This window comes from Stegodyphus dumicola, chromosome 2 (genome assembly GCF_044657685.1).
Source record: "Stegodyphus dumicola isolate Sdum_Otavi_A_Nest chromosome 2, ASM4465768v1".
NCBI classification, from domain to species: Eukaryota; Metazoa; Arthropoda; class Arachnida; order Araneae; family Eresidae; genus Stegodyphus; species Stegodyphus dumicola.
This window is the reverse complement of record NC_140769.1, coordinates 266,702,642-266,715,708: the sequence shown is the minus strand read 5'-3', so window position 1 is coordinate 266,715,708 and position 13,067 is coordinate 266,702,642. Positions and strand designations below refer to the sequence as shown.

Genomic DNA, 13,067 nt, shown 5'->3' with positions numbered 1-13,067 from the left:
ATATATATTATATATGTTACCGTGAAAGACCGAAATTGAAGAATGTCGACTTTCACCGGAGAATGTCAACATTCACCAAATACGTCAGTGAAAGATCGAATATTAATTACATTCTTGTACATTCGGACCCTCACCGGTGTATGTCGACAATCACAGATATGCTCTGGTGTAGGTCGAAAAGAGAGAAGCATATGTGCACGCTGTCATTGCAAAAGAAAGTGTTCCACAAATAAATGCAGTTGTAAAAGCAAGGGCCTCTTGTGCAATTCAAAGTGTCATAATAGTTTAAGTTGTTGCAATAAATAAGATTTTAATCACATAATTTAGTAAGTTTTTAACTTCTATTATTTTCCTTTCTCATTTTGAATGTATTGTGTGTTTTAGATTCTTATGTTCTTAAGTTCTTATTTCAAGTCTCAAGTGCGTTTATTCGCGACTGAATTACGGAGAAGAAAATATAATATTGTTATATTTTCAACATTCACCATTAGTACATGGTGAATGTCGACATTGACCGGTGTAAGTCAGAAATAAGAGTATTTGGAAAACATTTCGGACATACACCAAGAGACTATGTGAATGTTGACATTCACCGGTGAAAGTCGACATTCTCCAGATTTCACCGCAACATATATACCCAATTACACGAACATCACCCCTTTACAATCTGATGCTTCGTGACGCATGTGTGTGGTGTATTTCATTTAAGTTTGTTACATTTTAACAATGTGTTTCTTATATTTACTGTTTATTTCACAAACTTAAAATTTTTTTTCTTCTCACCAAAGCTGAAAGTGTGAGATTCTTTCTTTCGGTTAAGTTATCTTTAGGTGTCTAACTCCTTACAGATATTTACCCAAACACAATAAAATAGTAATAATACAAAGAAACGAATGCAAAGTTACATTCATTTTCTATCCGAAATCTAAATCTAACGGGCGCGGGACGACGAGCTTGAATTGCATCCCGTGATAAAATGTGAAATTGGGGATCATTTAGTGATCATTTACATTACCAATAAATGCACTAACATATGAAGAAGAGATTGTCTAACTGAATACAGAATCTTCTTACACCTTTATTTTTTGTATAAGAATTTGACAATAAGGACTTAAATGTTCTATTTGAACCATTCTTAACAAAATGACTTCATTTCCTTCTTTAATTAAAGCCTTAACAAGTGCAAAAACGGCTTTCAAAGTCATTAGTTTTTATTATTTTAACACTTTACTCTGCTGTTTACTCTTGTTTTCATACATCCGACGCAGAGCCTGCTAAGTTCCATCAAGATGTTCAGTTGAAAGGCCTTTTCTTCTTTCAGCCTCTATTAATCACGTGATTCATGAAGTCAGGATAAAGCTATCAAGTGGGCGGAGCCCAAGTATAACAGCTGAAGATGACTGCAGTCGCGGTTCATGGCGGTGATTTTGCTGAAAGACTTAATTTTTGTTTTACCTGTTTTTTAATATTAATCATTAAAAAAACTCTTTCAGTTTGAAATGAAAATAAAAACAGTTTTTTTTCAGGTTTTTCATTTTCCTTTTAGCTTAATTTCTAAGCCGTCGTCAGTCATAATCGTCGTAAACGAGAATGACTGTAAGAATGAGAAGAAACACAAAAATAAATTGAGAATGACTGAAAATATTGAGAGTAAGTAGATAGAAAAATGTATAGGCTTTATAAAACTGAATAATATACCTGTTTGTCTACAAATAAGAACATTGCAGCTATCAGATTACACAAACAAAGAGTGCAAATGAAGTTTGTCTGTCCGGATAATGTTCAAGCGGTTTAATTACCAAGAATAACTTTCTGAAATTCGAAACATTTTAAAATTACCGTGAACTTATTCAAAGAGGCATTTGAAAACAAACTTACCGAGTTGATTCGTCAAGGTCTCCCTGATTTCTATCTTTGGTATATCTGGACCTAAGCATTCTAGTACAAAGTAGTGCCCTCCGTGGCTGAACAAGGCATTATAGAAGAGGCAGTTCTCGTCCAAATCGCAAGTAAGGCATTTTTGTTCTCTGGGATGATCCGATGATAAGTCTTTCACTGCAAACAAATGTCTTTGTTCAGGCAGTTCAGGAAGAGTTGTAATGTAATACCTGTAAAGTCAATATTTCTTTGTAAAGTCAAAGTTAATAAAAGCATTTTATATGAAAAATTATGATCAGAGATAGAGGAAAAATATGGCATGCAATAAACAGAGGAAATGCTATCACTAGGTGAAAATTTATATGTTGCCATCTTTGTGAATAAGAAATACTTTATTATTCGCATTTAATGTGTAACTTAAACGCAGTTATTCACCAAATATTCTAGTTTCAATAAAACATAACATACGTTATTTACACAGAGAACATATTTTATATAGGCGTCGAAAATTACCTTTATGCGCACAAAAACACTGATTTCTCAAAATTTTTGAATCAAATCGAATGAATTTACATGGAGTTATCAGAATTACAACATATAAATAAAAATAAAAATCGATTTCTTTAATTTTATTTATAACTTCCATTATCCTCGCTAACAGAATCGTTTAAAAATAAAATTCAGTATTAACATCATAAAAATTCCATTGCCTCAGTAAATGTAACTAAATCACGCCGACTTTAGTTTCCAAGTAGTTAATTTGATTGTGGAAGTTTAAGCCTTTACTAAAATTTCATTCCAGACCAGATTTAATGGAAATTCTATTCACGGAATCGGCTGCGGGGTGGTCTTTTCCCTAAGAAAATTGCTGTAACATTTGTTCACGAAATAGTTTTCTCTTCCATAAGCGACTCCACAACTGGACTGGAAATTCTATTCTGCTTACAGACTATCTAAGCCTCTGTAATACGTCACTTTCAGTGAAAAAAACATCATCTCCATTTTAATGGAAATTCTATTCACGGAATCGGCTGCGGGGATGCCCTTTCTCCTCTGAAAATGGCTGTAAAGTTTGCTGACGGAATCGTGTTCCCTTCATTAAGCAAATACACAACCGGATTGGAAATTCTATTCTGCTTATAGATATCTAGTCGTCTCTGCTATGTCACTTTACGTTAAGCAAACAACATCGCCATTTTAATGGAAATTCTATTCACGGAATCAGCTACAGTGGATGTTTTCTCCTAAGGAAATGGCTGTAATAATTTGTTCATGAAATCATGGTCTCCTTAAAAGACTGCCTCACTGGACTGGAAATTCTATACTGCGTACAGATTGTCTAGCCCTTTGAAATACGTCACTTTTAATTAAGTAAACAACTGCGCCATTTTAATAATAAGTTTAAAAGCATTAAGAAACTAACTTGGAAAATTGAATGCCAATATATACGACAGAAGACTATATTATGAAATTATTAAAACAGGAAAAAATGCGTCAAGAAAATTGTAGAAAAAATGGCTGTCTTTTGAAACGAATGCAGACTTTGGTCACAAGCGATTTCAAATCTCTTAATATGTGCACATAACTATGTAATTTCATGCTTAATGAGCGGGTTAGTTACAATATGAGAGAGTAAATTCCATTCCTTCACCAATACGGTCTTCAAATGGTTCAGCTGTCTAGGAGAACATCGGCCACAAAAAGCTCTTCCAAAATTGTTCCTTTATATTTGCTATGAAACTCAAATCAAAGATTGTTCTAGACAGTTTATCCAAAATCCAAAATATATCCAGATTGTTTATAGTGCTCCTTAATACTAAATGATTTAATGGAGTCATCATATGATGTGTCGAAAATTTTGTTGTCAAGAATATTTTGAGAGAGGATATCAACTCAGCCCCATATCGAGTCTTATAAGATCCTAAATGTACTGAATACTCAGGGGTTTAATAAAGATTGAATGAGTAACTTCTTTTGAATAACTGTTTGGAGATTCATGATTTAAAAAATGGCCTAGGATTGAATTATTTGGATTACGGCAAAACCCACGATGGCTAGCTTCCGAAAGAGAGGGATGCCTTCATGAAGAACTTTTTAAAAGAAACTGGTTTCGTATTTATGTTACATATGGGGAAAACCACAGAAGTTGTTATGCAACCCGTTTGCCGAGGTACAGATATCCCGGGTCCAGATAACCCGGATCAAGATATTACCTCTCGGCCGCTGGTGGCTTCGCTTTAAAAAATTAATCAATCGCTTTAAAAAATTAATAAATCTTTAGATCACGTGATGGTTTTGATTATAACTAAAAGAAATTTAAAATGCTTCAAGTAAGAGTTTCGTCCTAGATATTGTTGCGTTTTTCTTTTCTGACACCAGTTGATACGTTATTTTCTTCCTTCACGTTCGTACGGGGTTCGTGTGGATTTGGAGTGAATAATGACGACACTACTTGATGAAGTATCGAAATACACTTTATTGGCCAGTATTGTCAGGACAGCTCCAAAACACGCTTTTACAGTTGTCGATGAACTATTACAAACACGCTGACACGATCAACAACACAGCATCCAGGTTATCAGGCAATCACGGTGGAGACAGCTTCACTGCAAAGCACAGTACAGCTCCCAACTCTGCTTGGTCGTTCTCGGAACACCACGTATTCTCGAGACTCTCCACGCGATGTACTCGACGATACACAAGGGTATAGCTCTCGACTCAGCACAGTCTAAGACAAAACTCGACGATGCACTAAAAATACTCTCTCGATGCGCTCGACGACCAACTCGGCACTAGACTTCGAGACACTCGCTCATTGACTGACTATCAGCTCGCTGACCAGGCACACACACTAACTGACTGCGGACAATCACGGTTTATATAGCTTTCGGCTTGTGTTCGAGAACATTCTGGGCTAAACCGGTAAGAATTCGTTCCAGAAGGTTCTCCATCCGTCCATGGTATGTCGCCAAATGGGCGATTTCTCGCCAAATGTGGCAACCCTGCATTCCCTTGCCTTTTTATGGCAACCCTAACACTGCTTTGCGGGGAAGCCATCTCACCGCGCCTGTACATTTCGTAACAATATATTACTGCATAATCTACAGTGCTATCTTGCATCTTATGTACTGTTGTTGCCCATGATAGTATTAATGGCAGCATTCTTCGTTCAGCAATACCGTTATTGCATTTTGTGGGGAATCGCACTGATATTGGCTCGATTCCATTATTGCCAAATCCATATATTATTATCACGTTAACAAAGAAATATGGGGAGAATTTTCGCTACATAATGGGACATTACATCCGCTTCGTCCAACTCTATAAAACTGCAATTCTTTAATTTCATACACTTTAAAAATCTTTAGAACTCTGTCTTACTGTTGCCACTTATTTTTGTTAAATATTACAACTCCATTTATCACAGTCATATACTATTGTTTATAAGTTGTTATAAAATCAATTTTTACAACACGTGATAATTCCCAATAAACGATCATTATTTGTAAGTCTTATAATACTTCAAACAGAAATAAATAAGTAGGATCTATGGATAAACAGAAATAAATAAGTAGGAATTGACTTTAACATGTGAGGAAACTGTATTAACATCAAGTGTCATCCACTACAAGTTAAAAAATGTATTTGAACTTGAGTGGATGAATAAAAAGTATTTTATTAACGACTGAAAATTTGAACAAGATCTAGGGAGAGTGTGAGTTAATAGTAGGAATTAAAAAAATATGATATCAAAATTACCCAAAATGTCATTATTAAAATCTAAGGATGTACAGAAATCGTTAAAGAATATGATTGAGTCTAAAAGAATGAGAAGTTCTAAAAGATATATTTTGCATTAGAAAATAAAAATAAAAATATGGTCTCGACCATTTATAGAAATGCTTCAATTTGATGCTTTCTGTTTAATGAAATTCAGTTTATAATTTTATATCGCCTATAATTTGACGTTTTATTCTTCAGAAGAAAGTGGTTAAAATCATATAAATTCAATACTTTTTTCAGAGGCAGTTTTACATTTTATGGACTTTCTTTTACTCCTAAAAATCTATATTAGGAGAAGGAATAATTTGTAAATTATAATTTCTTTATAGCTGACCCATATAAAAATTTAAAAATTGGCGACATGGCTTAAACTACATTCCGAAACTGAAAATTGTAATTTTATAACATATTTTTGCTTTTGAGTAGGATTTAATATTATGCGAAATTTTATGCTACACTTTACCTACATCTTAAAAAAAAAAGTTAAGATTAGATGTCTTCAATTCAACCTTTTTCATATTTTTTTACACTATCCGATCACTACCCACTGCTGGTTTAAACTTCAGTGTAACTTGTGCAACTGCTGGTCTATTTGCCATTATCGATGTGAAAAATCTTTTACAATTTATTATTCAAATTATGCCATTACGATTTTTATAGCAAAGCTAATTATTTCAAAGAAATATGCTTGTTTGATTATAACATTATTACCAATTTTAACATCAACACAATCAATAAAAAATATTTCAAATGCCTTGCATTATGTAACTTCGTTAGGAATGTTTTAAATATCTTTTTCAGTAACAGTATCAACAGAAGTAATGATTCCATTATTTTTTTAGCTTCTATATTTCATAAGAATGTTGTATCACTCGAGGTATATTAAATGAAATATTAAGATATTTAATACTAAATTTATTTATTTTGAAACCGCGCGTGTGTGTGTGTGAGTATGGCAAAGCCTCGAGGGCTATCTGCCTAAGAGGAGGGATGCCTTCGTGGAGGACTTTCTAAGGGAAACTGGCTCGTACACACGTTACACATGGGAAAAACCACGAAAAGACCCATGCATCCAGCCTGTTCGCGGGATTCGAACCTCGGATCGAACTACCAGTTTTTAGCGACTTTACCGCTCGGCCGCTGGTGGGCCAGAGATTCAATATTACAAGCAGGTATTGTGCAATGGATATTTTGAGTGCAGGTTTTAATAAAAATTATTTTCAGTAGAATTCCTACCTTTATTTTGAAAAACTTAGTTTCCATTTTAAAAGAAATATTCGAATTAATTATTCTGATGGTGATGCAAATATGCATTCTAAAATGTCATATAGTATATGTACAGCTGGTTTTTTTTTACAAAACATTTATTTAAAATATACTAAGTACGCGATCGCTATTCAGAACACAAGCATAAAAATAATGAATATAAATTTATTAAAATTAATTCAAATCTAACTCGTGCAACATGTTATAGACTAGAAATGACACATCAAACAAATCACGGAGTGAATGAAATTATAAATTAAGGGGAAAGTTTAGAAAAAGAGAGAAAAAATATTAGTTGGGAGTCTTTTTATCTCAATTTACATCAATCAATGCTGTTGTTTTCATTGTGGACGCTAATATTTTTAAAAAACGCAGCTTATTTTTTCTGTTAAGCTACAAATTTGGTTTACCACTCGAATTCATTTACGAAATATTTACAGGAACATACAGGGATGTTTGAGAGGCAAAGAACGTTTAGATGAATTCTGTTCTAGGAGTTCCTGCCGTCGCATTTTAGATCTATCCTTTTTTTATTTATTTATCTATTTTTTGTGCAGTGTTTCATTCATGTTCACTATATATTTCGCTGTATTTGTATTTTAGTATTAAACGGTTTTAAAATAATAATCATTAGAATTTTTTATCAGAACAGAGTAATTATTTTCCCTTTACTTGGTAGTGGTAAAGTTCGTCTAGTGTCCATTCAAGGGTCTGGAACAGATTAATAACGTATACTAAGATGCAAGTGTTTCTCTTAAATGCTCTCAAGTAAGTTTAAACAATAATATGATAAGATGTTAAATTAGCTTTTTAAATAAGGAGTAGTGCAATTTAGTTTGGATTTCTGTAATGTACCCTTGATTTTGTTTCCTAAAATTTTAACTAGAGAAAAAAAGGACTTTCGAATTAGCGCATTGCAATGTACTATAAAAACAGTTAGCTAATTAACTGATAAAAAAATAGAATTTCGGTTTACACTGCGGGTAGCATTCTCGTCTCTTATTAATCAGTGGCAGGCAACATTTTCCCCTTTTTCTTCGACAGTTTTATCTTATTATGCCTATGCTACATAGAATTTTTTCCCCAGGTTGATTGATGACACCGATTGTCTTTTTTACTTTTAAGGTATCTGATTATTTTACGTTACTTCCATAGCATGATGTCGTAAAACTAGTACATACTATCTTGTGTCGTCATCCCGCGAATGGAAGAAAAAACCTAAATGCATGAAATGACGTGGAAAATTTCAGTTTTTAACAAGACATGATTTTGTAAAAAATGGATAGCGTAGAATTTAGTTACTTTTAAAAGTTCTGGGTTTTCAGTAATTTATTTAGTAAACTATAGATGCAAAACTTCAATTTCTGGTAAGACTTTCACACAAATGTATTGCGTCATAATAATAAAGAAATAGAGTTTTCCGGGAGGTTATTGCCGATTTTGAAAGAAAGTTTAAATGCAAGAGATTTAAACTTTAGTATAAATTTATTAAATTATATAGGTGCCATTCTGCTCTACAACCTTTCTCCATCTTTCAGGCAACTTGAAAATTCCGTCCTTCCAGAATCTCGTAGGACTTTTCTGCGAGACAGATTTCTACATGATTTTTTTATCTCGACCAAAGAGTTGAAGTTTTTTCCATTAAGAGAATTTTGTAATGATCGAAACAGGTGGAAATCAGAAGTCTGGTGAATATCCCCACCGAGCTCCAAGAACTTTTGTCGAGTTATCAAGGCCGCGCATTGTCCTGATAAAACAACACACCCTTCCGATTCGCTATTTCTGGACGTTTTCCTTCAATTGCTGTTCTTAATCGTTTAATTGGGAACAATACTTCTCTGAATTTATCACCTCGTTGTTTGGTAAAAGCTCAAAATACAGAATCCCTTTGCTATCCCACCAGACACAGAATATGATCTTCTTTGGATGAAGTTCGGCTTTTGGGGTGCTAAAAATGGTTGATTTCGCTTTCAATAAGATCATTTTCGTTCAAAACTATTATTAATGATCCATGTTTCATCCTCCGTCGCTACGTGCCTCAAAAATGGCGTCTTCTCGTTACATTTATAGAGTGAGTCGCAAATGAAAATGTGATCCGTCAGACTTTTCTCCATTAAATCGTGGGGAACCCACACACCAAAACGGTTTACGTAGCCAATCTTCGCAAAATGGTAGTGGATGGTGGATTTTAATATATTTAACATTTCTGCTAATCTACGTATTGTATAGCGTGGTTATTCTTGACCAGTGGTTTAATCTGATCTTCATCTGTGGCGGAGAGCCCACCCAGGTGCTCTTGATCTTTAAGGTTGACGTCAACAACTTTAACCCTAGCATAACATTTCCGCACATTTCTTTTAGCTACAGCACCCTTCGCCATAAACAGCGCATATATTGTTTGCTGCTTATGTGACATTTTTGAATCTCCAGTAATAGAGTGCTGTTTTCTTCCACATTTTTTAAAGGCATATAAAACTGACAAGAACTAACGTATTGTTACATTATTTTCTTCTTTCACGTTCGTACGGGGTTCGTAGATTTGGAGTGAATAACGGCGACACTTGACAAAGTATCGAAACGCACTTTTTTTACCAATATTAATCAGATAGCTCCAAGATCACTTTTACAGTCGTCGAACTGTTATAAACAGGCTGACACGTTCAGCGACACAGCCTTCACATTGTCAGGCAATAACGGTGGAGACAGCTTCACTGCAAAGCACCCGAGTACAGCTTCCAACTCTTCGCTTCAGTCGTTCTCGGAACTCCACGTACACTCGAGACTCTCCACGCGATGCACTCGACGATACACAAGAGTATGGCTCTCGACTCAGCACAGTCTAAGACAAAATTCGACGATGCACTAAAAGACTCTCTCCATGCACTCGACGACCAACTCGGCGCTAGACTTCGAGACACTCGTTCAATGACTGACTATCAGCTCGCTAGACGAGGCACACACACTCGACCTCTCGATGAAGCCCACTAACTGACTGCGGACCAGCAGGGTTTATATAGCTTTCGGCTTATGTTCGGGAACATTCTGGGCTAAACCGGTAAGAATTCGTTCCAGAAGGTTCTTCAACCGTCCATAGTATGTCGACAATTTTGTCGCCAAATGGGCGATTTCTCGCCAAATTTGGCAACCCTAAAATTGCTTTGCACGGAAGCTATCCCATCGCGCCTGTACATTTCGTAACAATATCATAACCAAATTTTTCCCAAATATACTTGAAGTATCGTCTTTTATGACATATATGCATGTCATTTATTTCCAACTGCTTTGATATATTCAGACCTGTCCTTACGTCACCTGCCAAATATTGGCACAAACCTTCCGTACAGGCCAATAAATATACTTGAAAAATATGCTAGGTAAGCAGAATCTAAATTTAAAATAAAGCTAGTTTTCATACCCTTATTTTTGGATTCATTAATGTTTTTGGCTATTTCTTGTAATCTATATTTTTAATTAAAGACCATCACTATTGCTTTAATATTCTAACCTTGAGAAACGTAATTTAATGGTAATTTTGCTTAATCACAAAAATAAATTTTTTAAACGGACTAATATGCTTTTGATCTGCATTATGAAATTACGTTTTTTAGCAAAGACGCCTATATTAACATGCAAAACCCACCTTTTAATTTCAAAGCTAAAGGTTTTTCTAAACTGCCATTTTTGAAAATGTTTTGTGTGTTTTAAGAATAGTTTTCAAGTATATGTAACCACTTTTTAATGTAACACATACAAAAAGCATTAAAGATAATTTTTAAGAATCAAAGAAATCAAGTATATTATTTCACTGTTAAACTCAAGAAAAAATAAATTTATGCATTCAAAGAGAAGAAAGTTTTGATGAAAAATTATATCGCTAAAAGGAAAATATTTCTAACATGCTGAGATAAAAAAAATAATGCCCTTCGGAAATAAAATTTTAAGCAAAAATAGCTTTTTGTTAATGAAATTTGTATTAATTACAAAACAATTATTTTATGGTTGAAAGGAATAAAAATTCGAAAGAAAATAAATGCTTTGTCTATACAGTTCTTCTAAAAGGAAACAACTGATACATAAAATGAAATTATTAACTACGGCTTTTCTGAATAAAATTATGTGAAATAAGACTTTTTTACTATTAGCATGTTATTACGAAAATTATTTTTTGACTATAAAATTATGTGAAATAAGACTTTTTTACTATTAGCATGTTACTACGCAAATTATTTTTTGACTATACATAAAGTCATGCTTTATCAGCGAATACAAACCAAACGTTTATGATTTTAACTCAGATACAATATCTTCATTAAGTTTGATATTAATATTTCTTTTCAACTTATTCAAGCTAGTTTTAAAACTTAAAATTTAACACCATTTTAAGGACATTTTTAAATTTGATATTAATTTTATTATCGGCTTCTTTATATACGCTGCTTTTTTCTAAAATTTCGTTTTTAAAATTACTTCTTGTGATCTTTTATAGCTTTCATTTTATGGGTCATTTCATTTATTCTTTCAATACTGAATTTACATTTTCAGCATTATTTAACTGCATTTAAATAAACTTACAATAATTGTTTCAAAATTGAATCCTTTATATTTAGAGATACAATTAGTTGTGTACGTTTTGCGGATTATAAATTTAATATTGCTCTGATATAAGATAACTTCTTTTATTTTAATTTATTTTATGTATTCATCATATTACCAAAATAAAATCTGTAATAAATATAAAACCGACAAACAAAAATTAGTACCAGGAAATGAATTTGTTTTTAAATGATTAAATGTAATAGTAGAAGGTTTGGGAACAAAAATTTATGTAGGTTTATATTATAGCAAAGATTTAAAATGTATTTAAATTTCTGTCAGGTTTAAAAATTTTGTTATAGGTTTATATTATAACAAAGACATAAAATTTATTTAAATTTCTGTTAGGTTTAAAAATTTTGTTATAGGTTTATATTATGGCAAAGATTTAAAATGTATTTAAATTTCTGTTAGGTTTAAAAATTTTGTTATAGGTTTATATTATAGCAAAGATTTAAAATTTATTTAAATTTCTGTTAGGTTTAAAAGTTTTGTTATAGGTTTATATTATAGCAAAGATTTAAAATTTAAATTTCTGTCAGGTTTAAAAAATTTGTTATAGGTTTATATTATAGCAAAGGTTTAAAATTTATTTAAAATTCTGTCAGGTTTAAAAATTTTGTTATAGGTTTATATTATAGCAAAGATTTAAAATTTATTTAAATTTCTGTTAGGTTTAAAAATTTTGTTATAGGTTTATATTATAGCAAAGATTTAAAATTTAAATTTCTGTCAGGTTTAAAAAAATTGTTATAGGTTTATATTATAGCAAAGATTTAAAATTTATTTAAATTTCTGTCAGGTTTAAAAATTTTGTTATAGGTTTATATTATAGCAAAGATTTAAAATTTATTTAAATTTCTGTTAGGTTTAAAAATTTTGTTATAGGTTTATATTATAGCAAAGATTTAAAATTTAAATTTCTGTCAGGTTTAAAAAAATTGTTATAGGTTTATATTATAGCGAAGATTTAAAATTTATTTAAATTTATGTCAGGTTTAAAAATTTTGTTAAGTTAGCAAAATCAATAAAATCCATGCATAGAGTGAAAATTTCTAAACAGCATGCATTTTTAAGATTATAAGCAAAAGAACTAGAAAGAAGAAGAAAGCAGCAGAGAAAAGGACCAATCATGCGGATGATAACAGCAGAAAGCTCACACAAAGTGTTCCTCTTCCAGATAGGCCAAAATCCGAGTGATGTCATAGCTGCCATGGGTCAAGAAGTCCTTTCGGTCACTCTGCACAGAACACATTCACTTTCCAGACATGTACGTTGAACAAAGAATAATACAACCACATCAAATGTTCAAATAATAAAGCACAATCACTAAATACCTCACAGAAGGCGCTTTACACTAGCATGCAACGGTAAACATCTTAATATTACGTCATATCTAAATGACACAACAACAAAATACTACTACTATCAATTTATACAACATGTACAAAAGACGAGGCAAATAAAAGTATACTAATACAAAACATAAAATAAATTTGTAATTATTTTTAAAGTCGTTTTGTCAAAGCAGTTTTACTTTTCGAAAT

The 13,067-nt window shown here is 32.4% G+C and overlaps 1 protein-coding gene and 1 long non-coding RNA gene across 3 annotated transcripts in view; one reads left to right on the top strand and one right to left on the bottom strand.

The window, feature by feature from the left end:
* LOC146998967 (uncharacterized) overlaps positions 1-1,534 on the top strand; it is a 65,891-nt gene extending 64,357 nt beyond the window's left edge. For both annotated transcript variants that reach the window (XR_015039885.1, XR_015039886.1), the window contains exon 3: positions 1,322-1,534. This is a non-coding gene — a long non-coding RNA (uncharacterized LOC146998967). The remainder of the gene's footprint in view (positions 1-1,321) is intronic.
* LOC118200149 (inactive dipeptidyl peptidase 10-like) overlaps positions 1-13,067 on the bottom strand; it is a 631,756-nt gene that overhangs the window by 109,521 nt on the left and 509,168 nt on the right. The window contains exons 13-14 of the mRNA XM_085812127.1: positions 12,681-12,760; positions 1,879-2,108 (exon numbers count right to left, since the gene is read on the bottom strand). Of these exons, the coding sequence (XP_085668253.1) occupies positions 1,879-2,108; positions 12,681-12,760 (310 nt within the window). The remainder of the gene's footprint in view (positions 1-1,878; positions 2,109-12,680; positions 12,761-13,067) is intronic.